Source organism: Doryrhamphus excisus, linkage group LG12 (assembly GCF_037039965.1).
Source record: "Doryrhamphus excisus strain RoL-2023G ecotype Guam linkage group LG12, RoL_Dexc_Guam_v1.1, whole genome shotgun sequence".
Classification (NCBI taxonomy): domain Eukaryota; kingdom Metazoa; phylum Chordata; class Actinopteri; order Syngnathiformes; family Syngnathidae; genus Doryrhamphus; species Doryrhamphus excisus.
The window spans coordinates 15541438-15569009 of record NC_136368.1 but is presented as its reverse complement, the minus strand read 5'-3'; the positions used below and the strand labels follow the sequence as shown (position 1 = coordinate 15569009).

General features: G+C 48.2%; 1 protein-coding gene across 2 annotated transcripts in view; it reads right to left on the bottom strand.

Moving 5' to 3' along the window:
- Positions 1–27522, bottom strand: part of bcor (BCL6 corepressor) — a 43525-nt gene extending 16003 nt beyond the window's left edge. The window contains exons 1-8 of one of the 2 annotated variants that reach the window (XM_058081609.2): positions 26817–27522; positions 14553–14631; positions 11397–14468; positions 8700–8756; positions 7990–8152; positions 5456–5725; positions 3929–4174; positions 572–882 (exon numbers count right to left, since the gene is read on the bottom strand). In XM_058081609.2, coding sequence (XP_057937592.2) covers positions 572–882; positions 3929–4174; positions 5456–5725; positions 7990–8152; positions 8700–8756; positions 11397–14468; positions 14553–14555 — 4122 coding nt within the window. In that variant the 5' untranslated portion in view covers positions 14556–14631; positions 26817–27522. The remainder of the gene's footprint in view (positions 1–571; positions 883–3928; positions 4175–5455; positions 5726–7989; positions 8153–8699; positions 8757–11396; positions 14469–14552; positions 14632–26816) is intronic. The other variant, XM_058081610.2, reaches the window with a different exon arrangement.
- Between the last annotated feature and the right edge of the window lie 50 nt (positions 27523–27572).

Below are 27572 nucleotides of genomic sequence, written 5' to 3'. Positions count from 1 at the left end.
CCTCGAACCACTAAACCAACAGGCCTGTGAGCGCCAAGCGGGAGAGGCAGTTGCCTACGTTTTAATGTGAGTCTGTGTGTGTGTGTGCGCCCTCTCTGTGGAATTCCATGTCGAAGCAGCTGTCAGGCTGAGGAGGAGCAGGGGAGGAGAGCAGCGCGGGCGGAAAACAACTAGCCTTTTTTCCCCCCCGTGCTTTTTTTTTTTCCCTACCCCGTCTTTTGAACTTCACACACTCGACCATGGCCGCCACATTCCTCACCGTGCAAGCAAGCAAGAGAGGGAGTGAGGGTGGGGTGGGGGGAGTGTGCGCGGTCTCGTGTTCAGTGGCGTTGTATAATTGCTCTGGGGTTTTGTTGTTATGTCAGGAATGCTCACCGACACGCACCCTTTGCACACGTTGACGCGCCACAATGGGGCGGACGAGGCGTGCTTGACAATTAGGCGCCGAGACGAGCCCTGGAAGGCTGCGGGGTGGGGGGCGGGGGGTTAAAGCTCCAGTCGCCCTCTAAACATTGTAAACATGCTTCCTTCCTCTCCCAGTTGCACAATCGGAGACGCCGCCAACACTCACCCTGTCGTCCTCGGCTGCTCCCGGATCAGCCGGAAAGCGCTGGCCAGGGCTGCTAGGGGCGCCCTCTTTCCTCTTCTCCCGCTCCCGCTGGCTGGTGTGTTTGGTCTTGCACGGCCGCTTGCCCTTGGGCTTGTCCGCATCGCTATGACGACGCAGCTTGAGGGGAGGGGCACCTCCCAGCGTGGGCTCAGCGCCCGGGGAGGGAGGGCCGCGCCGAGGCTCCTTGAGGCCACGGTCACCTGAGAAGGGGCCCAGCGGGTGCGCTCTGTCCTTCAGCTGGTCGCCGGGGTGAAGGGGAGGCGTAGCGACTCCTGTGGGAGAAGGGAGAAAGGAAGAGAGACGAGGGAGGGGTGAGTGTGTGTGGAAAGACGGCAGGGAAGGTATTGCAAGGCCATCTCTCACCCTTCTGTTGGTTTATTAATGAGCGGAGAGAGCTTGTCTAGGAGCGCCGCACGCCTGCTCCATCAGGAAGAAAATACTGGCTCACGTAAACACGTCCGCCTATAGAGACGCGCGCACTGCAGCAAGAATGCAGAGGCGCGTCGTCTTGAAACAAACGCCGTTTTGCAGGGCTAAAAACCCTTGAAAACTGCAAGGTCAAAACTGTATTCAAGCGCTTAATGGAAATACGTTTCCGCTCGAGGATCATCGGAAAGCATTCCACATGAGACTCGTGGCTTGATTTGTGTCTGAGTAGAATCTTCCGAATAAACACGACATTAAATCATATGGCTTGGTTACGGCTCAGCGAGGGGAGGAACGTGGAATTCTATGGTTTCATGCCATTAAAGGCCTCTTGCAATTAATAGGACGCAGTCAGCCCCCCCCCCCCCAAGTGGACCAAACAAGGTGGCTACTGCTGCAAAACCGTAATCATGTGACTGCAGAGACAAGTACTGTCACACAGACCTCACATTGCTGCTGGCTTAATAGCATTATGGTCCCATTTGCAAGACTCAACAGCGAGGATTGGCAATGCTAGGCGAGGCTAGGTTGAGGTGGCTTGGGCATCTAGTCCGGATGCCTCCTGGGCACCTCCCTAGTGAGGTATTCTGGGCATGCCCAGCCGGGAAAAGGCCCCGGGGCAGACCTAGGACACGCTGGAGGGATTATGTCTCACAGCTGGCCTGGGAACGCCTTGGTGTCCTCCCGGTGGAGCTGGAGGAGGTGGCCGGGGACCTGGAGTTCTGGGATTCCCTACCGAGACTGCTGCCCCCGCGACCCAGACCCGGATAAGAGGAGGAAAATGGATGGATGGATGGTCCCATTTGTAAGACTCAACAGCTAGGATTGGCAATGCTAGGCTAGGCTAGGCTGACCACCAATAACATATCAAAGAAAGTGAGCTTTTACTACAACATAACTATAAAAATATCCCAGCATACAGTATAATGTTGTGGTGTCGCAAGACAGTACACACGAGACTTTAACATTACTTTTAGGAAAACTACAATCGAAAAAACATGGCATGCACATGGCAATATATTTAGGCAAGTAAAATGACAAGATCTTTTGACAGCCGTAGCATACGGCAAAACGCCTTAACTGACACCAAAAAGTAGGACCGAATATGAACATGCTTTACATAAACAAATGTTATTATGGTTTAAAGAAGGGACTCAAGTCAAAATGGAAGAAAATACGGAGTTCCTCCCCTTTTAAGCTATAACAGCTTCTACTCCTCTGAGAAGACTTTGCAGAACTATAATTTCTCACCCATTCGGGAGATCAGGTTACCAAAGTTGGACCAGAGCAAAAAGCATTGCTCAGTCAAGTTCTTCCATCCCAAATTCATCAAAGTATGCATTTTAAGAACGTAGTTTTGTGCAGTGGGAAGAGAAAAAGGGCACTAAATTGTCCAAAATGACATGCTAAGATGATGAACAAAGCATGACGTGACATAAGTGACTTTTTCATGACGTTCTAGTGAACACCAAATGTGAGACAAATCCATCATCACCCTGACTTGTTCGCTGCATTTTTAAGACAAGAAGTTCGTTCATTCACACTAATTTTTGAGGTTTCATGACATCATGAAGGCCAAAACCCTCCTCCTTTGCGGATATGATACCACATCTGACCCAACGCCAGCTAGATAAGTCAACAACCCCCATTGATAACCCTGATAGGCTTCTCTACACATTAAAAAAATAAAGCTCTACCGAGTATCTGGATCATTCAGTTAGATTGTTTTTCTTCAGCGAAAAGGCTAACCTAGCTTGATGTAGCAATTAAAAGTTCAGTGACAATGCAAAAACAGCACTTCTTGGAGACTGGCACTATCAGAGGCAGGCGTGAACAAACGCAGCTCATTAGCATTAAAGCTAGAGACACGCATGTTCCCATTTTGGCCCACATATTTCCAATACACTATTGTGGGACGTCAGACTTATTTCAAATTGTTGAAAGAATATTAGGACACCTTTATGACTGAGGCACAACTCGTCAACTCCTGATTAATTACTAGAAGTTGAGTCATTGAAGAGGTATGTGTCAATACTTTTGTCTACATAAAAAGCACGCTGCAGAACAAAGGACAAACTGCAGACTGCCTGACAGACGCAAGCTTATCAGTGAATGGGGGGGGGGAAATCGTTGCAGGGCTGTTGCCAGGGTGACGTTATCTGAAAAGGTGAAAGCAGGGGGGGAAATAAATAAATAAATAATGAAAAGAAAATCAGTGGCCAATCAAGGCCTGTGGTTTCTGCCGGGGAACATAAAACCCAAATCTTCTCTGATTTATTCACTTTCTTTCATCTCCCTCCTGCTCTTTTATTTTCCTCCTCGCCTGCTCGTCCCTGCGCTTCAGTCTGGGCACACGAAGAAGGGAGCGCATGGTTTTAATAAGTCGGGCCCCCCTCCCCCTCCCTCCCTGCCTCCCTCCGACACACACGTGCACACTCGCTTGCCTTTCCCTGCGACCGGTCTTGAGGGGAGTGGGAAAAAAAATGATCACACATTAGTCACACTACACCTGCCCACGCATATCTCCACCAGCCACTTTCCTCGCGCGCGCTTTCATCGCTCGCACGGAGCATGCTGCTATAAAAAAAAAAGAAATCACAAGGGGGAGGGTTGGCATTTTTTTTTTTTTAGACTTTTATCCCCCAGGTCCTGTCTCTGATTTCTGCAGCCTTTCCCCTTTGGCAGAAGGAAGTATCCTCTACCTCATTTCCTCCACCCGCTCCCAAAAAGGCTCCTGGGAAATCCCCCTAAAGACAGACGGCTCAACAAGAAAGCGAAAGCCAAAGATAGCTTTCCGTTACCCTGGCTGAACTCGAAGCGACACACACACACACACACACACACACACACACACACACAGCGTGACGTGGTGCTGCTTGCTGGCTCACTCACCGTTGAGCAGCCACTTCCTGTTGACGTCGGCTCTCTGCTCCGCCGCACGCTCGTCACGCTGAGCCGGGCCGAGCTGCCGCGACTGGGGCCAGGGAAGCTCCTGCTTGATGAGTGGGAGGTCCGGCGAGGGGGCGCCACCTTGGGTGGGCTTGCTGAGGCGCAGACCCTTGAGCTCGATGCAGACTTTTAGTTTCCGGACTTCGTCATCGTCATCATCTTCATCAAGACTTGTCTGCTCATGCTCATCTACAGACGATAAACAATGTTTCATGTCAAAGTATGGAAATATTTGAGCCACTACTGCCCCATTAAGCCTGTGTTCACGCTTGTCATGTTTGTTTTGGTTAAATTCAATTCTGGTGATTTTGCTCCACCAGTACGGTTTGTTTGGTCTTTTGTAAACATAATCATCCGAACCTAACAAGCAGACTTGAGGAAGTGCAAACACTTGAGGAATGGGTCTCGGTCCACTTGCAAGAGAACTTTGTTGCAGTCCGGCTCACTTGAGCTCAAATTTGAGCACTATACATGAGCCCAATATACTAGCCAGTGTTAAAATGACAGCAGAAATCATGCAGAAATGACAAATATGCAAGGGAATGCGTTGGAAGTGCTGTCCCTTTGCTCTGGTTTCTCCCTCAGTGCTCTTGAAAAGTATTTTTTAGATGTTTTTGTGGAATCTAAGCTGGTAAAAATATCCAATTTAATAAGTCAAGCTGGCATTTTGGTTTGGCATATTGATATATTACATAAAATTATGTAAAATATTTCAAAAAAGCTGCCCTCACTAACTATCTATTTTGTCCTAGCTTTGCATGTGTTCTTTATGTTCTTTATTCTTAGGTTCCATGACAAAGTACCAGTGTGAATGTTAAACGAACCATCAAAGTGCGCACCAAATATATTTTTTTCTATTTTTGGTCCGGACCAGCGTACAGAACTACAGGTTTAAACACAGCTATAGCCCAACTCATAACAATGCAGACACACTAAAAAAGGAGTAGTCAAAGAAAAATGGCAAAATAAAAGCCAGAATATTCGCACGGGACGAGTGTTTGACTTTTTGCCGAGGGAGAGCAAGTGTGGTACTGTGAGAGAAAAATAAAAAGGAGACCCAAACAGATGAGTGGAGAGATGAAAAGAGGAAAAAAAGAGCAGCTTTGAAAAAGAGGGGATGGGGGGTTAGGATAAGCGCCGCAGAGGAATGGTGTTGAAAGGAGAGAGAGAGAGAGGGGGAAACAGAGCGAGAGAGAGAACAGCCGTCCTCTCTTCCTCGCTCTGCCTCAAAGACGGGATTAAACACTCGGCAACGCTGGCTATCGCACAGAGAGAACGGCGGGACGGGGGTAGACAGAGGGTGGGTGGCGAGGCAAGGGAAGTCAAGGGGAGGGATGCGTGGGGGGGGGACTCTTTTCCGATTCATTTCAGTTTTACGACCGAATTGATTTTTAAGAGCGATTTCAAAAACAACACGCGGAGATTTGAAGAAAAACGAGCACGACAACGTGGGTGGCACGACAGACTCACCGGCAGACATCCTGGCTCTTTTCAGAGGGATGGACACCCTCTCGCCATCCTCCTGCTCAGAGTCCTGCTCCACCTTGGGGACGTGCAGACGCTTCCTGCTGAAGTCATGACAGAACGCCTCGTCCTTGGTGGACTCCCTCGTTGCAGCTGCCAAGGTGGGGGGGCCTACTTCGGAGTTGTGGCAAGCGCCTTCGCTGAATGCTGCAAGGCTCTGAGCAATGCACCTCTGGAGAACGGGGACTCGGTTGTTGGGGAATGCAGGCCGAACTCCTGAGGAAGGACGGCAAATGGAAAGATGGCAGGGATTTGTTACCGAAGGCCTTTTTAGAGCATGTTAATGAGCACCAAACATGAGCATCATCTGTTGAGCATCAATTGTTTGGTATGAAAGAAGAAGTTGCAGCGTTTCATGACGTCATTAAGGAAAACATCCTTCTTCCTCGTGGACATAATACCGCCTCTGACCCGTCCCGTGTATATGACCACCACTTCACAACTTCAGGCTTTGCAACACATCTTAAATTAAAGCCCCAAGCTCTATCAGCTACACATATAGGAGCTGTAAGTTTGATTATTTTGTTTTTCTTCAGTGAGTAGGCTAAGGTCTGCTGTGTGGCAGGTCAGTGATCGGCGTTGAGAGGCATTTATCGCTACATGCCGATCATGTGATTTTTCCTTCCGATGTCCATGGGTGGCTGATCGATCAGAGCATCTCTACACAAAACTGTATTTTCTAAAAGCTGAATTATGCCCCAGCAACGCTGAACCATGTTAAGGGACGACGGCTGGTTTGGGAGCCTCCAAACCCACTGGCCGAGCTTGACTTTCATCAAATCGAGCGTTTTTTTTTTGTACATCATTTCTGGTTCTTCACTCATCTTCAGTCGCCATTGTTTACTATTACACCTTGTCAAAGAGAGAAGAGAGTTGGTCACAAAACACTGCCCCCTGTGTTTTGGTGGAGAATTGTATGTCAACCACTCACCCATGGCCGAAAAGCCAATAAATCAGGCTTTAGTCGGGCTTACGAAAAGCACTTCTATACTGTCTTAATCCCATCATCAAGTTAATATTTTGGGCAATACGCTTCCAATACACTATTGTGAGACCTCTGAGACTGGGAAAACCTGCATAATATGGCACCTTTAAACGCCGAAAGATGAAAGAAAGCGATGGAACAACGGGTGGCGCCGGCATCGTCAGCGGGAAGATGCTAGTTAAGAAGCAGGCAGCTTTTATTCCGCTTTAAAGACGGGCAGTAAAACTTTGATGGGCTAAAGACTTTTTAATCTGATGCAAGCCGAGCCAGCGGCTTGATGGTTTGCTGCTGACACTTCCTCCTGCGACGACAACATCCTGTGTGCTTTCGCCGCTCCCTCCCTCCCCCATTTCTTCCGCCGCTCTGTCCTCCCCCACGGCATGACCGCACCACGCCCTTCTCACATAGAGCGTGACTCTGTCGTTCCCCCCCCTGCACATTCCCTCTCCATGCCATAATTAGGCTCACACGTCAGCCGCGTCCTCGCTCCAACACACAGCTGGGCTCCTCGCCAAGCTAACTAACCCCCCCATGCCTTCCCTCTGTTGCGCTCCCCCCCCCGCCACATTCTCTCTGGTATCACTCTCCTCACCCTTCCTCATCTCCCTGTGCAGATAAGCACAAAAGGCTTCTTGAAAATACACCCCCCCCACCTCCTCAGCACACTTCCAAGCTTGTGCAAGAGCGTCTGCGCTGCGAGTCTTTTTTTAGAGTAACCCGGTCTCCCTCACCACATCATTTGCTGCAAGAGCACACCAGCACACTTATTGTTTATATATGTGCGGACCTAGTGAGTCCTCATTTAAAGCATGCTTTTCCTTCCATATTTTTCAATCATTTATGTTAACATTTTATTTTTGAATAGAGTGAATCTCGGCACATTTGAGACTCACCGCCTGCAAATTTGTGTATTCTTGGCCAAAATTTTTTTTGTCTCATTTGTCACGAATCAGTAATAGTTTCCAATTAAATGATCAAATGTATAGCATACATGCACTATTGTTAAAAAACCCATAATGATGCAATGGGTTTCCTCCGGGTACTCCGGTTTCCGCCCACATTCCAAAAACATGCTAGGTTAATTGGCGACTCCAAATTGTCCATAGGTATGAATGTGAGTGTGAATGGTTGTTTGTCTATATGTGCCCTGTGGTTGGCTGGCGACCAGTCCAGGGTGTACCCCGCCTCTCGCCCGAAAAAAGCTGGGATAGGCTCCAGCATTGGCTTAATTTAAGCCAATTATAATTTTATTGCAAATGCTGATCTGAAATTAGAGGGCAAAGTCCACATTAAGCTAGCAAGAGGAGGAGAGAGCCCTATGTTGGTGACTTTTCGCCCACAAAAAGTATACGACATCTTATTTATATTTGGCCACCAGTTGCAGCTTATTCCCACCTTCAAAGCATGTACTGTAGCAAAATTTCACAAGGTTTACCGTTTTCCGCAAAGGCGCCTTGCTACTGAAATGAAGTGTGTGTGTGTGTGTGATGCTCACCCTCACTTTCCCCCAGCCGGGTGGCGTATTGGCCGTGTTCCAGCACTCGCTCTCTATGTTGGATGTCCGCCAGCTCTCGTCCTGCTGCCGACACAGACACGCACAGACCGCCGCCGCCCTCCTTCTCTTTCAGCTCCAGCTCTGAGAACCGCATCATGGCCCGCTGTGCACACGCACACACAAACAAGAAAAAAAAATGCAGAGAAATCCCATGAAAACCACCCGTCGTCTGCCTGAAACCACACACATACACTGTCTCCTCTCTCAAAGCCTCAAACTGACCTCTATAAAAGCAAAAACTGGATTAGAAAAACTGGATTTTTTAAATCAAATTAAACATTTTAAAAGTCAAATCAAAACACAGCAGCAAGAAATTAAACCGATACAAGACACAAAATAAAGAGCGCGGGAAAAAAACCAAGCATCAAGACACAGGTTAGACTACTGCAGCCGCTGTGAGTCCATGCGCGCTGGAGGGGTGGGGGCCTGGCTCCCTTTTTCCTGGAATACAAACATGACTAGGAAACATACATCTAAGCCCTGAGGCGGAAGAGGAGAAGAGGTGGAGGGGAAAAGAAAACAAAAACAAAAAGAGGGGAAGGAAGAAGGGAGTGCGAAAGAGTGGAGGAGTGTGCAGCGATACAAGAGTATACAACAAGGAGACAAGAGGCCATGAGAGGCAGATGTGATAAGAAATGTAAAGAACTGACCTCCCAGTTAGCTGCAGGTTGACTTATATTACTCCCCTCTCGTGATATGACTTCCATCTAAGCAATTAGAATGGGGGGTGGGCTCAATATAACTGTCCATCATTTTTCATCTCTTTTAAATGTGAGCTTGCTCGACTGTTTTTTTTTTTTTTAAATACACATTCAAAAGACAATCCCACAAAATGACACACAATGAAGTTGAACAGGTTGGCAAAAAACTATCAAATCATTTCAACTCTTTGCAGACAAGATGTACACAGAAAGAGATGCCTTTTTGGTTTCCACCACATCAAATTCAATTATCACACATCCAGAAATTGAGCATTTGATAGCTTTTTGCCTCCGCTGTGCATTGACAAGCATGACACAGACAGCCCCTCCCCCGCCCCCCCCTCCCAAAATAAAACCACACAGTTCAGCAGGATGCGTTCAAAAACAACACAGTGACATTTGGGACACAAAAGCTGCCTGAGTACCAGTGGATAGGGTGTTTTTATGCAGGGTACAAAAATCATTAGCTGAAATATGTGAGATGTACAGTAAATTTACAGCATCATTTAATCATTTATGTGGATGTAATTCAATGGTGAGAGAGAATGTTGATGGGACATGAAAGGTTTTAAATGTTAATAGATTAATTTGTTTAAAGTTAAAAAAATATCAATACATGATTGATATTTTTACAGCAGTTTTTGGTAAGCTGATATTTTTGGTCATTGGGTCAAACATTTGACTTTGTTTTAAGGGGCCCTCTTTAGGGTTAAGGAAAAAAGGGGAGCAGGAGAGTTACGACCAGGCAGGCAGGGCATCACAGCGGCTTGTTCTGGGGGGTGCAGGGTGTGGGGTGGATAGCAACTGCAATCGGAACTTTAACAGGAAGTCCAAAAAGGGCAGCTGCTAGTTCTTAAGCATGCAACTACAAGCCCCTCCACTGCCCCCTTCACCTTGGGGTTAAGCATAGCCGGAGGCGGTTTGTGAACCAGCGCTATCGCTGCGAGTCAGTGCCAAACACACGTTTCCGCCCCGGGGTGCACGCACAAGGACAAACGCGTACTGGACGCAGTGAAAATAACCTTTAACAAAAAGCGCGTGCTCGCTAATCAACATACAGACACGGCAGTCCTGGTTAACCTTTGAACCGCCAACCCTGATAGGAGGGCCTCTACCGGCCTTGCACAAGCTGACTAAGATGGTGATAAAGCACAGGTGGGGGAAAGGACAGTAGCATGGCAGCAACGGAAATTACTTATGTGCCGTGTTGGAAATGCTAGTCTCATGTTGGATGGGTTCCACGGAAAGTTGTGGGTATTTTGGCATGGAATTATTGGGTTTATTCAATGTGTGTATGTTTGAGCCAAAGTGCGGAATCTTTAAAATCCACCAATTTGAAATTCAGATGAAACACGGAATGGTGATCAATATTAACACAGTATTTTAATTAGTCCTCATTTTAGGAGCACAAAATCTCAATCGCCGTCAACTTTCACTATAAAAGAAGAAGTTAAAAGTAATAATTAACAGGAAACTGGAATCTGACTTCATGATGTTATGTTTGTTCTGTATTGAACTCTCGGACAATAATCAGGGAAGTCACCCCTTGCCACATCGCGGTTCGAATTTCACGGTTTTTACTCTACCACAGCTTTTCCAAACATGTATTATTTAATTGTGCCATTTCGTGGTTGAATGCTGCCATTATTAGTCTGCAAAAGTCGGCAATTTGGAAAGTAAATTTGCAAAGCAAATGTTATGTATTTATTGCCTAAATAAGGCATTGTCATAAAGAAAAATGGTTCCTTGAACTAAAATACAAATACAAGGAAGTGGCAAGACAAACTCAAATTATGAATGTAGTATTCTACATTGGCCACTAGGTGTCAGTAATTGTTCGTGAGACCAGCACCAGACTTAATCACCAGAACAACAGGCGCAATAAACTGTTGCAGACGTAATCTAGCTAACACGCAACTCTGAACCCTTAAGGTCACTTCCTGATCACAAACCTTGAACCAATTCATTGCAACATGAAAAAACGCACTTCTAAAATTGCACTAGACCGAATTGTTCAAACACCTGAGAAAATCTTGCACGACCTCAGTTCATCAAGCAATGAAGAATGAACAACTTTTTGCTTTTTTGCAATGAATTTTAGGAGAACAATGTAAGAAGAAAAGTAAGATATACAGGAATTTATGTGAATTAAGCATACTCCCATTCAATAACATTGTACGCACTGTCAATTAATCCAAAATAAGTTTGACTATTTCATTTATATTATATATATATATATATATATATATATATATATATATGTTGTTTTTTTTGCATGGTTGATTTTATTTTGTATTTTTTATTAACTGTGATGCAATGCTTTACGTTGACAGTACCAGCCAAAGATTTGAAGACACTTCATGCTACTGAGTGGCACTTTACATTCTTCTATCAACAATAAAGATTTTAGTTAGTTGGTTAACTTGTTTTTACACTTGTATGTCAGTCCTTCTCAGGTTCAACTTCCATTATTACCTATCTGTTCTGGAATGCAAACAAATCAGTGAACATGCAAATTGTGTACAGGTTTAGGGGTTCCCCACTATGTTGGTATGTTGTATTGTTTTAAAGGTGTGTGTATTACCACATGCTGCACTGTACAGTCAAACACACATACGCACATACACAAATGTTACTTGGCCATACCTGCAGAGCTCTCTGCTCGCGGCTCAGCTTGCTGGAGTCAGCATACAGCTCTGTGGTGACGCATTTAAAGCGGTCACCAACGTAGCCCGATGAGTTGGCGATTCTCTTGGCAAGGCTGGACCGACGGGAGTTTCTGGTCGAAGTATGGCTAATCTCGTCATCCTCGTCCTCGTCGTCGCCCTCGCCTTGAGACTCGCCTAGGTCCACAACGCTGTCTTCATTTTCAGTGTCTCTACATGTAGCCTCTTTTGCAGTGTAATGCGAATTAGTGAAGTGAGGGCCCCTGCTGTCCCGCTGTCCTTTGTCCTTACCGGAGCTGCGCTCCCCAGATGTTCGGGCGCAGCGCAAGGTGCTCTGGTCGTCATTTGCGGGGTCTGGACTGGGGGACAGTCGCTCTGAGGAGTCATCTTGTTCTTGGCTGAGCTGTCCTGCATTATTTGCAGATGTGCTCGATGCCCCAGGGCAGCCTGCGTCCTGAAGAACCTTTGGCTTTCCGTAAGAAGTTTCCTGCTGCCTATCTGCAGGGTTGGGTCTCTGTGTGGGGCTCTGTCCGGAGAGCATGGGATAAGGATGAGAAAGATGAAATTTTGGCTCGTACTCTATCCTCAATGCGTTTTGGTTACTGTGGTAACGTTCATTTTGGTCAAAAGTAGAGGATTCTGCTGAGGGTTGCTTCTGGACGGTCGGGGTAGACTCTACATCGGTGTCCGAGTGAACTAGGTCAATGCAGTCAATCTTTTCTCGGGAAGCGACAGACTGAGAAGGTCTTTTCATTTGATTACTGCCTTGTCCTTCTTTGTCAGACTTTATTTGGCTCCCTTCTCTCATCTCCTTACCCATGTTTTTCTCTCTTTCATCAAAAGAACCCCGGGACTTTTCCTGTCCCCTTGGTTTCAAGTTGCCATCCCCCCTTTCCAAGAGCTTATTATCAGAGTGGGGCTGCATCAGGGGGTGGGCCATCTCCTGTGAGTTATAAGCAAGGTATTCCCCCGCTGAACCAGGTGGCAAGTTGTGGTAAGGTAAAGGGGGTTTTGCTGCCAGGTGTGTTGGATAAAGGTTATTGCTGCCCAGCAACACTGGGTGAGGGTAAACAGGACCTTTCCCTGCAATTGGCAGAGAATGAAGTGCCATGCTGTCAGGGATGGGGTAGTGCAGATATCGATTGGCATAAGCCAAGCTGTGGCTCAGGTATGCGTCACTCTGCGGAAGGTACAGGGGCCCAGCAGGGTGACCGTTCTCTAAGATGGGCCTTTTGTACGTTTCGGGAGTGGATTCTCCTCTCTTCACACTCTGGGATGACTTCTCCGCCCCCTCTCTGTGGTGGCCCATGACTGGTGCGTGTTCTGACTGGATGGGGCTGTGTTTGACCCAGTCACCGTTGGGTTTGGGAGAAAGACCCCTGGAGCTGATGTGAGAGGATTCCAAGTGTTGACTGTTGGGCTCACTTATCCTTGGACAGGACGAGCTACGCTGCTGAGGGAGCACCCTTTCCAGACTCTTGTGTTTGATGACCGAGGGTGAGGAGCCTTTGGCTTGTGAAGGTCCCAAATCTGCATTGGGCCTGGGAGATGGGGATAAGCCTGGGGTGTGCTGTGTTTGGGAGGGAGACCGGCTGGGTATCACCCAGGAGGAGTGTAAAGTGCTGATCATCTCTGGTCTCTCTGAGGCCTTTGAAGAAGTGCTGTTTAACACAGAGTGAGGGTGGGAGGAAGGAGAGAGGGATAGGTTCTCTTTCAGGAGCTCTCCATTTGGGGGGAGTCCGTATCGTGCACCAGGAGCTATAGTGTCCATCTTAATGGGGAAACCATTGGGAGGCAGCCCAAACTCAAGCATTCTTCCAGACAAATCCAATGGCTTCTCTGTTGATTCTTTGGTTGCTTGGGGTGGGTGAGCGGTCCTGTCAAAATTGGACTTTGAGGGTGACCTGCTGGGTCTCTTTTCAGCACCAGGCACCCCGTCTCTTGGTCTGGGTTGGGCAGGAGAGGGCTGCTCTGAGGCCATGCTGCTGACAGATAATAGATGAGATATAGGCTGTGTGGCAGACGGTGAGGCAGACATTGAAGCTGAGGAGGAAGGCAGCTGGCCTATCCTCGCAACTGGCCTTTGTAAATCCAGTGAATTGTCAATGAGCGGTTGGGAGAGGCGAGAAGACGCATGAGGTGAGGAGTCAGTTGGCAGACTATTATTATTACCACCACTGGTAGCACCCGTGCTTGTATTACTGCTGTTATTGCTAGTTCCACTCCGAGAGGGAGATCTACTTGGCCGACTGCTCCTGTTTGGCGATCGCTCCCTGTCTATGGAAGGCGGATGATGCTGAGGATGAGAGGAAGGTTGGTGAAGCTGCTGCACAAACGGAGGCGCAACACCGAGTGCTTTGTCCTGACAATGCACCAGTGATGTGGGGGCCACTGTGACGGGCGGGATCCTCATTGGAGGCGCCACCAGAGGAGAGGAGATAGTAGGAGGGGGGTAAGGGGGCATATAGTAGATCCTCTCGGCAGCAGAGGTGACTGCAGCAGGGTTGACATTCCCACCCTGGGGTGCACAGAGAGAAGGGTAGGCCAGATGCTGGGGAAGGTAAGGGTTGGGCTGGCTGAGCAACGAAGCTTTATACATGTTCAGAGCCGCATACTTGGATGAATCCATAAAGGGATACATGCTGGCTTCCGGGTAGGGGTTAAGCCAGGGCAGACGGAGGTAGCTTCCACCAGCAGTTGCCAAGCTCATTTCAGGAGCTTTTTCCCCTGGTGCCACCCGTCGTTCCAAGCTTAAACCCTCCGCTCCCGGAATCAGCACCGGCTTGTGGAGATTAGGCGGGATGCCCTTGTATAGGCCCAGGTATCCATTAGTGGGTTTACGACTGTCCAGAGGGCTGTCGGGCTTGTAGACAAGCTCTGGTAGACCATCCCGACTGTAGCCGAGTGGTAGGACAGGCGCCTCTCGACTCTTCTCTGTCTGAAGCGTTCTGATCCCTGGATACACAACGCCGCCGTGGAGGCGAAGTCCATCGTGTATCAGGGTGCCTCGGTCCAGCCCCATCGCTGCCAGGGGTGTCAACCTTGCATCCACCTGCACGTTGAGCAAAAAACACAAGATGCACTATTTGTTTTTTTCCCCTAAAAACAGTATGAAAGGATCAGCATGAATACTTACCATGTTTATGATGTGGTTCCCTCGTCTTAGTTCCAGATTGGTTTGTGTCTCAGCATCGACATCACGAACAGATGTATCCCTGTAGAGAAGAGCATGTATTTAGCACCAAGTATTTTGGCTCAGGCACAAAAACCCTTCATAACAGCAGCTCCGTTGTTGCCAAACTGCCCAGGTTCTAGAAGCATATCGGCTTATGGAATTCCTGCAGCCAAAGTACTGTTCTACTTAGATCAGTGATGCATAAAAGCAATCAAAAGTGACACACATTTGGGTGCTGCAACGTCATACAGGCCTTTCCTTTTTCGGAGACAAGGGCGCCGCAGCTGAAAGCAATGTGTGAGCCAAGCTTCACTTCCATCCGTCAGGAACACTCAACACCACACACGTCCACCCACCCCCTCCTTCTCCCCCCTGTGCTGACCCCCATTCCGACCACCCCCGTGGGCCAGACGCACATCGCGGAGCTGCCACTATTCAGTCACGTTCCCCCCCTCAGTGGGTTTTCAATGGCCTCTTTGACCTACGCTCTGGGGCTGGCTCAGCCCCGCAGAGTGAGGCCAGATTATACATCAAAGACCGCATCGACGGGAGACCATTTACCGCCCATCGATATGGTTTCGCGGAATCGGCCGCCTTGCACGTCTGCAAAAAGCAGAATATGCAAACAGAATTCTGTGCAAAATCCGGAGTAAACAAAAAACATTTGTTTTACAAAGGGAAAACCCTGGCTGACGTATCAGAATGTTAATTGGTCTGTTAAACTGATTTGAAATGATTCATTTGAAGGAACCTTTAAATTGATTTTGAACAATAAATCTGTGTGCGGGCAACCTAAAGCCTTTGGGCCATATACAGTACACTCCTCATCTGATTTTATGAGCAGTTAAAAACTGACAAGAATTAACATTTTGCACTGTCGACCGTGTTCCTTGCGGAATCCTGTGGGGAAGTACTCCAGGAGTTCGAGGTACCGGACCACATCTGCTTTTTGCAGATGATGTGGTCCTGCAGACTTCATCGGGTTGTGATCTTCAACTCACTGGATCGGTTCGCTGTCCAATGTGAGGAAGGTGGGATGCGAATGAGCACCTGCAAATCCGAGTCCATCGTTCTTGCCTGGAAAAGCGTGAAGTGCAATCTCCAGTGTCGGGTAAGAGACCTGGCCTGAAGTGGAGGATTAAGTACCTCGGGGAGCCAGATGAGGTGGCTCAGGTATCTGGTCAGATGCCTCCCGGACGCCTTACTGGGCAGGTGTTCATGGCACATGCGACAAGTTGGGGGACTCGGGTAAGACCCAGGACACGATGGAGAGACTATGTCAACCTGCCTGGGCTGAGAGGCGATCCCTGGGAATTAAATTCTAGCAATTTTTTCGACTGTTCCAACATGCATAGTGGAAAATTGCAATAATATATGCTGTAGGTTTTGCCTTTGCCTTTGCCTTTTTAGCCTTTGTGTTGATTCCGTTTCAAAAACATGACATTGTCATACAAAACTGACGTGCTGGCACTTGCAACTTCTTTGGCTCCATTGTGGCCATGTGTCCATTTGAATGATCCATAAGAAAGGCAGCAACTTCTCGTGTTGCTTTGTTATTACAGAGTCAGGCGCTGATGACATCATAGATGGGCACAGGGCTGGGTGGCAATGACTAGCGGTTCCCGTTTTTATGCTAACACGCTATCACAGGGACATTTTGTGATAGAAAATACCTAACGGACAAAGTTGGACTCATGCAGTGCATTAATAAAGTGACTAAACATGCATCATATTGTACGCTAACCGGGAAATGTACACAAACCAAGGTTCCAGTCTATTTACAAACAAAAAAATTTGGCAAGATGATGAAATAAGGACTGGCAAACGAATCTAAGTAACCTTGTATAAGACCCGTTTTCGTTTCTTGCTAGCGATGTCGTGATGAAGGAGAACTGTGCTAAAAAAACAAGAAAATCACTCCAATTTGGTTTGACGTTGCATATAAATATCCAAGATAACAACTAAAGTCATCCTGAGTAAGGCACTGTAATTTCCCATAATGTGAGGCGAAATGGTAACAATAGCAACTGAATATGAGCAGAATCTTAATAACAAATTTGAATTAATTCAAGAGGGCTCCTCAAAAAGCTCAATTGCATGAAAAAAAATTGACGCCTGCAATTGCTCGTACACCTCTTTTGCGTAGAGACTCGCTTGTCCACACTTGTTTACATACGTGAGGTCTCCTTATGAGGACTTCTTTTGCAAGACGGCCCTAATAAGGGGAATCGGCAGGAAGGAGGTGGGGGGCCTACGTGTGAGGGAGGGAGTGAGGAGCGCCTTTAAATAGTAAAAAGCAAAGCCTTGCCGCGCTCAGCAGTGCTGAGAGCAGCAGAGAAAGCGGTCTCTTCTATCATCCCAGAGGAGCGACTCGGAGCCTCGCTGGCACGCCACTTTTATTGCCGTGACCTGAAGCCCATTAATCAGGCTGCTGTGGGCCCCTCATCACGGTTCCTCTCTGTCCCAGGGCGCCCAACCCCCATCCCTCCTCCCACCCACAGGCACGCACACACACACACACGCACGCACACACACACACACACACACAAACCACCTCTCGACCGAGGCAAGCGGGCCTGCCTCAACAACATCCGCATATGACAGAACTGAAACGCTGTGTGCAGGCATAGTGAGCGCATGCACGTGCGTCACTCCCGTTTCCTGTCTCTCTAGCTCGTGTGTGCATGCACGCACACACGCGCACCCACGCACGCACGCACACACACAACACCAGAGAAGCTCATCTGGCATTGAAAAAGCAATCTGCGCTCAATGAGACTGAACAAGATAACAAAAAATAAGCCTCTTATAGGAATGTAGACATTTGACGGCATGCGGCCGTGACAGACAAACGCACGACTTAAGACGACACCTCTGCAAGACAGGTTTTCATGTCCGAGCGGCAAAAAGAAGCTATTTTTCATGCTGCTAGAAATGACAATATTCATAAAAATAACAAATTTGAGTTAGAAAGGCTAACTTAAGAATAAAACGCAAAACGGACAATAGAGCAGAATCTTAAACCTAGTAGCCTTAAAATTTGCTTACAAAATGTCGCAATTCAAGATTTTCCGATTTTGGGATATTTCATGTTTAAGATTTTATGGGTAAAAATATTTTATAGCACAGAAGAGGCTTTGAAACGACATCAGCGGTTAACTTATTTTTGCACTTGTGTGACATTTTCAGTTCATCATTGACCCGAGAACAATACATTTCTTCACAATCTGAACAAATTAGAGACTAAAAAGGTGCAAATCCACTTGTCCTGTTTCTCCAGTGCTTGTCCCTCCTGATTGAATAAGCAGCCACATACACAACAACAACGCATCTAATAGGGTGACGCATTCTGTCTAATTAGGCCCAAGTGCCGTGGTGCATCTTTATTAATTGCCTGGCAAATGCAGGTGGGGTGACTTTGACCCCCAAAAGACTGAGGGGTTGAGATATTCAAACATTGGACGTCTTCTCTGTGTTTACATTGCAAATCGCGGCGATGAAATGTTAGCAGGTTTCACACGTGGAGAGTGTTGATATTGTCATAAAAGTCATTAACAACACAACACTTGCTGCAGACTAAGTGCGACTACACCCCCTGATTATGACACGCAAACACACACACACACACACACTTCAAAACCCCTCCTACACGTGCTTGCGGTGGAGTTTTCTTCCGCTGATCCCTCATTGCAGCCTCATTGCGTGCACAAATTGCGCACAGTAGGATGAAGCGCCGCTCCATTATCCATCGTCATTATGGGCCGAGCCAACAGCTCAGGAAAATGGGCGCATCATACTTTGCTAACATTAGAATAATTAGCCAGCATTTATAGCACGTTAAGTGTCCATCAGTCTAATGCCATGACGATATCCAGAAGATATATCGCGTTTTAAATATGTTTAGTAAGATTTGATGACCCCTTTTATTTTTACATGAGGGGCATACATTACATGTAGTCGTATTGTGAATAGCATAACTCAAAAACTATGTAACCAATTTAGACAAAAAACTATTTTGTCATGGTCGCCCCCTTCTGGACTGGAGTGGAACATAAGACTGCTATGACATTTCGCACTTAGCATTTTGTTCATTAGTTTACAAATGTCTCAGCTACTTTCTATTTTGTTGGTTTTCACTGACAGAAACTGCGAATGTGACATTTTTATTTATTGACACCACACAGCAGGCACAAAACCGTGACGTTGCAGAACTGTACGTTTCTGTACATTGATAAAGTAGAGATTCTTTCAGATTCTTGTAGTCTGGTGTGTTTTTTTACTGGATGCTATTGTTCACCCATGCTACATTATAATGGGATGGTCTGTGGAGCTTGGTGTTAAAACCCCGAATAGTAGATGGTATCATAACTCTTACGACACCTCAAACACGCATACGACAACTGACTTGGTCGCACATTAAAACGCATCTGTTCATCGACATAATGGAATATGTGTGTATAATTATCGTAAAAATCAGCGCACACTTACATAGAGCTAAGGAAACATCACATGTTTGGAGCATGCATCTACCGCTACACAAAGTGAAAACGACAATGGTAAGTCAATAACTTAACGTTCTGTTGTTACTGTGAATGAGTTTTAAAAGACGATATTGCATATTTCTTATAATGCAAACCAATAAGCTCAATTGTATCTGTCCACACAAACACACAGAGGCAGATGTTCTGAAAATCTCTGCTCCGGTCAAAGATTTACGTCATCATTGATTAAACAAATTAGATGAGGGCGTTTCGCCAAACTTACTGTCGTAACTTACAACTTACTTACGTTTCAACTTACTGTCCCAAATAACATCGCGACTGCAAAAAGCAAAGTCGCATTACCTACCAAAGTCTTCTTTTGCATATCGCACAAATACGCAGATGAAGAGAATCCAAAAGACATACGAACTGATAGAATGGAGTCACTTTGGTTGAACGGGTGACAGCGTTTTAGAAAGCTATCGTTACCATTTTTACACAATACGCTTCTCCAGTAATAACAAACATCGCTGCTGTGTCAAGCTAGGTTGCATGCGTACTAAATCGCTCAGTTGGCATTGCCAACTAGTGGCCTGGCATGTGTACGTCATTTTCTTTTTTTTTGGCATCAACAGGCAACCAAAGCACAATACAGGTGTGGACAGTCACACTGATGCGTTTACGTGCATCCTAGAAATCTGATTTCAGTCGGACTAAACCATAAAGCACCTTGTTGACATAACTGTGTGCAGAATGAGAATGCAGGGGTGGGGGGGCTGGCAGGGGGGAGCGGTGTGTCGACGCACGTCCTCGGCAACAAACAACTCCCGACGGCCGTCCAATCCATCAAGCGGGCCGGCCGGCAGCAGACAGGCAGGCAGGCAGGCAGGCAGGCTAGAGGGAGGGAGGGGGAAATGGAGGGAGGTGGGGGCTGCAGCGGTCGTGCTGCGTTTATAAAGCAGACCGCAGCAGCGGAGCCCCGACGCGCACCATTAAACAGAAAAACCACCGGGTGTTTTTTAGCTGAGTCGTTCTAGAGTGCGGTATTGACCGCTTTTTGAAAAGAACAGGTCATATATTAAAAAAAAAGCGAGAGGAACAGAGCAGGAGGAACGATAGCCTCATGCCGGCTGATTTCCTGCCAGTGACAGCAGCGACTTGAACTCGCCGTGACCTCGATCACCGGAACAAACAACGGCGCCGCTCATCATTTCCTCCTGGGCGGAGGCCTCCTAATTCCCCGCGATGAAGGGCGAGGGGAGGGGGTTGCGTGTGTATGGAAAAAGCAGCACAAACAAGTTGGCCAAAGTGCCTTTTTATGACCACGAGGGGAAATTATGCACAAAAAAGCAGCAGTTATGGTGGCGTGCATGCTGCTGCAGGTGCGTGAAACGGGAAATGTGGTTGGTGTGTGCGGCGGGATAGTGACGGCGCCCTCCCTTGCGTTTTTTTTTGTCCCTGGAGCCCTGCCAGGCTCGCTGGAGCGCAGAGCCGCGATCAGCTCAGCAGGAGGAGGAGGAGTGGGGGGTTGGGGGGTGCAGTGTGACGCAGGATAATCTCCACAGCGACGGGGGTGGGAGAGTTGGAGGGGAGGAGGGATGGGGGGATAAACAGGGATTAAACTGTGTGCACGCGCGCGCACGCGCGCACACCCACCCAAACACACACACAAATCAAAGGCCTCGTCTCTACGCTGCATGTGTGTGACAGGACTTGTGCACACACATTACACTAAAATGCTCAAATGAGCGCTCAGAGGAGAAAAGCGCACTTAACGTGCACGCTTCCGCCGACAACATTAACACCTTGGCGCCATAAAAGGACGCGTGGCCGCCTTTAATTGTTATTGATCATCAGGCTGACGTGTGCCAAATGGTCCGATTGATCACCCTCTCCGCCTTCTCCTCCATCCCCTGCGCCCACCATCCCCTCACTAGTGTCTACCCAGCATGCAAGCCGTGTGCGCAGAACGTCCACATTGCGTGTTTTGCTATTTATATATATACACGTTTTTTAAAAGATCGGTCGTGAGTTGGAAGGTAGACAGCTTCACGCAGAGCCGAAAGGAACCCGGCGGCATCTCCTCCTCAGCTGTCACATTATTAGCGAGCATGCTGTAAACAAGGGGGGCCCCCACGTCCTCCAGGCCCGCTGCATTCATGTCATTGCACGGTTCAGCTATCCCCCCCCCCCACCCCCAACGGGCCTCTTCTCTGCCATCAACAACTCCGACATTGTGATTCCACCATCCACCGCCGCCTCCCCTCCACCCCCTGCCTCTTCCCTCCCATGCTGACACTGGGGCCTGGGCGGCGTCCGCTGAACTGGCTCTATTCATGGCAGGCCAAATGGGAACTAAATGGCTCTTTATGTCACCCAAAGGGCCCCGATTGTAATGGGGATGCGCCGCGCAAGAGTCGGGCCGCATTTTACCGACGCTTTCTTGACTTTGCTTTCAATACGCTGGGCGCTGCTTTCATGCTGGATAGTCTTAATTAAAGCCCCCCCCCCAGACCACCGCCATCACCTCCCCTCCTCCTGTAGAGATCACTACCCCCCACAGGATGAATGGTCTGTTTAAATAGGCGCCTTAATTATTAGGAGCCTGTGAAGGTAAATTAGGCTCTATGAATGTCAGCGAAGCATTCACATTTATGACGTCATGGGGGGGGGGGGGATGGGGGTGATAGACACGTGCTAAGAATTACTTATGAGGGAAGTTTCGGATAGGAAAGCTCGTGACCTTATGCTGTCAGCTCAATTCGGAACCATACAACACAATCTGAGGGTGCACTCACACTGGGCCACTGCAACGCCATGCCGGACTTGAATGTGCGCATACACACACACACACACACACACACACACAGATCTAATTTATGATACAATATGTCTTAATGCACCTTTCATCACTTCTGTGCAAGATGGCAGTGATGAAGGACTGGCAAGAGGAGCGATTGCGTTAAGTATTTAATTAAATTACATGTACATTAAACATGAGCATGTGCTTGTGCTACGTAAATAGCATGACACCATAACAGCGGCTTGTTGGGTAAGTCTGACCAAAACTGTATTTTACATACAAAACATATTTCTCATAGTCTTGCTAACACAACATCAATATATTGTTGAGGAAAAAAGGCTAATCGGATTATACAAGGATATTTGTATGGGCAAAAGGAGCACGGATAAAATGTAAGAAGATACAAAGTGAAAACCTCAGGTCACCTGATAGAAGTTTTACTGCTAGCCTATTTACGCAATGCAATGGTTTTGTTTGTTCTCATTTGCAATTGGGAAACATATTGCATAGATGAGAAACACCAGCAAAAATTAGGAAACTCTTCCATTTAAGACCGGTTTTCCCATGTTTGTGGCGCCACAACGATGTTATGTAAATGAGCGACCAAAACTACACTGTCGTGCTGCATAAACAATCGCAAAGGGCCCAGTACAAAGGGGGCATCATCCCACCTCGGGTAGATTGGCCTCATGAATGCATGCTGATACGGGTCAAGCAACGGTTTGCTCCTAAAAATGGACGGGCAACAGTGGATTAATGAAAGTGGGACATTTCACAAACAATGTCGAACTGAACCAAACAGTACGGCTTGGTGCACAGAAGGCTAATAATGTGTAGTCGGTGGGAGCTTTGCATGCAGCCCAAGTCAGGTGGAAATGTTCACCAAGGCAATACACGCTCCTGCTGTGTGCAGACTGCGGGCTAGCAGCCAACACTCCGCCGTGCGCATGCAGGATTACGTCAGGAATATAGATGCCCGAGGCTCCTGCTGCTAAAATTAAAAACTAGGCCCCACCAAGACAGCGCTTTAGAGGGAAATCGAGGCACGACGACACGTCCTTGCCGATGCCGCCACTAGATCAATTGCGCGACCAGCCGGAGCAAGGTCACTTAAGACTAACGCACCTGATTATGGTCTGTGAACTCGTAAAAAAAAGCCTGTAGGGACGAGAAAAAAAATTCTCCGGGAAGGACACTGGCAGAGACCACAGGAACACGTGCCATCATGTGTGAGGCCCGTCTGGCTCTCGGGGGGGACGGGGGGGGCTGAGCGACACCACCAGCCCCCCAGAGGAGGAGGAGGAGGGGGAGGGAGGAGAGGCGGCCGTCACATCTCTGTGGGGAAGTGCTCCGAGCGCTCCAGATCGCGTGGAAACAAAAAGCTTTGTGGAGCGAGGCGAGAAAAGAGCGAAAGAGGGAGGGTGGGGGAGGGAGGGATGATGTAGAAGGGCGGCCGCTCTCCCGTTTCATGGCGAGGTCCCGAGAGGCCGGCACGGAGCATAGCTTCAATCAAAGCGTGACGTCTCCTCCGGGAGCTGCGCGCCGGCGCCTGGAAAACCGATCTCTCCGCCTCGGCTTTTGTTCACACGCCGGCCGCCTCGGCAGCAGCGAGCCTGTTGTCTTCCGTCCAGGCGTGACAGCGGAAAGACAGACCATGCGTCTCCAACAAGAGACATGAAACACAACACCGTCCTTTTCGGGATTTTATTAATTCCCACCCCCCGCCACCATTCCTGCCTTCTTTGCAGAGTGGTGCCAAAGCGCCGCTTTTATTGATGTGCTCAATCAGAGGGAGCTATTCCGTGCGTGGCCCCTATTGATTCCAGATTAGAAAAGCGGACAAACAGAAGGTTAATTGCTTTAAAATGGGGGGTGGGCACGGTTGTCGCTAAACGGCACAGCGTTGACACAATCGCCGTCCCGTATCGCTCAGCTATAAAACACTCAATACAAACTATTGTCTAAAGTAGAGCAGAAAAAAACACTCTGTGCTCCCCCCTTTCAGCTGACTGAAAATATGCTCATTTGAATTAATGTGGAAAGATAAGGCTCAGACGCGTGATTGCATTTTTATAATTAATAGAAGTCAGTTGTGCTAATTGAATTAGCACATAATGAAACTACTTTAGCTGTGAGGGGGAGAGGGCGTGAAACACCTGGAAAGCACACACTTTGACAACTAGCAGCCGTGACGCGTCATTTTTGGAGGAAATCGTGTGGCATGAAGAGACAGCAACCCTGGACACCCACACTTCTCGCCGCCCTCCTTGTTCCAACACCTGGAAATCACATCAGCCGCCACACTGGCCGCTCAGTGGAAAATGACAGTTGCACTATAAATAAGCAGCGTGCAAAATGCCAAGTATTTTTTTTTTTGTGCGTTGACAATCCTGGTATGGTCCAACAAGCAAAAAAAACACCGACGTCCTGGCTCGGCTTCAAGAGTTTGTCGAGTTATGGACGGAATGAGACATTTGAAAGCAGATTATTTTAGTAGCTGCAGATGACCTACACTTTGGCTAGCAACAGTCGGCCAGGCTAAACCAAGGACGCAGAGCAAGATGGCAGACCGCGTTTAAGTCAGGAGTTGGAGTTGAGACTTGGCCGTAAACGTAATAATAAACACATAATATCTCACCAGACGGCTGGACTGCCAAAGAGATTAGTCGAGGTAATATCGGTTTGTGTTAACCTTGCCCTTGCCAAACTGCACCCACGGTTAACCTTTTACTGGAGGGAGCTAACATACTTGTTAACTTTAGTGGCTGTTCCAAAATGGCTACTCCACACCTCATTAAGAATGCAAAACAAACCCATCCCACTAATACGTGATATTGTGGGATTATCAATGTAACAAAAACATCGGAGACAGTTTCATTCGTCATCTTCTGGACCGAATTTACGGAAAACGCTTTAGTGACTGTGCTCTTTTTGTTAAAATTGCTAAGAGGTTTGATTGTGTTTAACGAAAACAGTTTAAGATTCGCAATGTTTTAAACGTTTGACATCACGACGCTAGCCATATGACGAGATAGCGTCTTCTGTTACGTGAAACCTGATGCTGACTCAGTCCAAGCTTTTGAAGATTTACGATTTTCCCGTCGTTATGATTAAAAGAAAACGTTCATGTAAGAAAGTCGAAGTTTTGTATCATTTCTTTCCTGGCTGGCGTCAATTAGTCCATTCAGTGAAAGTGCCGTTTCTACCGCCCATTTTGTTGATCTCTGTCCCGTCATCATTCCAGACACTTTCTATCGTGACTTTCCCAAAATCCGAATTTAAGCCGACATACAACCCTGAACGTTTTGTTGGCCTCCTGCGTCAAAAAGCAGGCTTGCTTTGCGTAGCCCCGCTGTTTACGATCTCCCCGCTGAAGTTGAGGTTTGCTTTAAGCACATTTAACCTTTTATTCATGTGTCAGAGCCCCCTGACGCCTGCTCCTCCACCCCCTACCCTCCCTTTTTTACTCCCCCCTGCCATCCATCACTTAATCCTCCCCTCTCATAAAAAGGAGAGGTCCCAGCACAAGGCCCCCGGCGATCCCAAAGCTGCCCCATACAGCAGCAGACGCGTGCATTTACAGCTCTCTACGGTCCGACGTAGATTGGTTGCTAACGTCGTAAGAGTGTGGGGGTTGGTGGTGGGGGGGCGGCTTGCCGCTCTTATGGCCGCCTCCCTCACTAAGCTCGTTAATGAGCTGGAGCCAGCCAATACGAGGCGCATCGATCGTCCTAAGAGAGCGTCCCCCTAATTAGTGCCCGGGTGGCTCCAGGACAGAAGGCGCTAGGCAGCAGGACGAGAAGTGGGAACAATTGGGGGGGGCTGGGGGGCGCTCCATCCATTTTGGAGCGCCGAGACGCAACACTTTTATTGGAGTTTTGTTGTTGTTTTTTCTTGAGCTAGTTCGTTGCTTGTAGATGACGGCCCCGTGGGAACCGCCTTCACTTGTGTGCCAAAACAAAACATCCAGATTGGGGGGGGGGGGGGGGTAAAAGCTCAAGCAGGCAATTAAGTGATCTGGACAAAAATAGACCAGTTTTTTCCCCAACAAAACCTTCCAGGGTGGAGGACGCGCAACTGGGGATGGGTGGGCACACATCAATGAATACACCTGCCAGACTTTGATTTGGGCACATTCGTGTGTTTTGAGTTGTGTAGGCAATGCCACGCGTGGACCCCACTGTCACGCACATTTCCCCCAACAGCTTTGAGGCTGACGAAAGCCGCGATCAACGTCCACTCTTGTCCAAACAAAACACACACGCTAACATTCACGCACACCCTCAGGTGTCGCAGCCCCACACACGCACCCACGCACACACACATACTTTGCGGGAATGTCCTCCAACTGAACCATGTCTCTCCTTTTTTTTTTTGGCAGGGCGAGGCTTGCTGGCTTCCGTAACCTTGTTTAGCGGTTGGAGCTCCGTGTGCGCGCACGTACACACGCACCACGCACACAATCCCCCTTCCCACACACACACACTGAAGACTTAGTCACACGACACGAGTGTGAAAACACTGAATTTATTCACGGTGGTGGAGGAGGAGGAGGACGGCGCCGACACTCCTCGCACACTCTATCCCGCTCTCACTCACTCTTGCCCGGGGTCCAGATGACAGGACACCCCCTGGGGAGAAGAGGCCAAGCTCACGGTCGGACGGGACCCATCTTGCCTGCCTGTGTGCGCGTTATTTATCATAGCATTGCCCCGCTGAAAGCACACAAAGACCACCCTCTGCGCTATTCTTAGAAGTGGCCCGCACCACCACCACCACCACCACCACGACCAAAAAACCCACTTCTTGTGCTTTGGATGGGGTCACTTTAGCGGCGCTGGGTTTTGTTTTTTTTACAATTTCAAACAACACAACAATATGGGACGTTTAACAACAACAAAAAGCTCACAATATTAGAATAAATGGAGTCTTTTATCTCACCTGGATAATTCGGCGTCACTTCCAGCCAACTTGTGTCGTTTTTTTGTCCTCTTTTGCCAAGTTTTAAACACAAAAAAGTGTCGAAGGGGTTATCCACTCTAAAGGAAAGTCATCCTTATTTCTTCAAGAAAACGAAGCCAGTTTCGCGTTTAGAATCCGAATGTCGGTCCACCGAGGGAAGATACAGGTGGCGAAGTCCGGGGAAAAATCAACTCAGCTCGGCCGAAGCTCGAAAGAGCACGAGCGCCATGTTGGCTTCGAACGGAGCACGCCGTCCTCCTCCGCTCTTCTCGCGGCCGCTCTCCGTCACTCCATAGCCGGTCGTCGTGTCGTCTGGTCTCGTAATGGCTGGCTATTAGCTTAAGGGGGGGCTCGCGACAGGGTAGTTCCGCCTCGCGTGGTTCCTCTATCTGCCGAAGAAGAAGACGACAAAGAAGCCGGGAAAGGAGGAGGTCGGTCGGGAACTATAACAACGGTAGCCCAGGCGGTCGGTTGTGAGTTCGATGCGCCGTTTGATTTGCTTAGTCGGTCCGCTGGTGGGAGGTTCGTACGGGGAGTGCCGCCGCCGCTGCCGCCGCCGCGCTGAGTGGGTGAATGCTGCCGAGACCGAGCGACTCGCTCTCCACTCCCACTCGCGCAGACTCTACCCAGAAGGCCAGTCGGGAGACCGCAATTAGCATAAGCCTACACACACGCACACACACAGAGCAGACACACGCAAACAGATAGCACATACACTGGAAACTGGAAAACAGC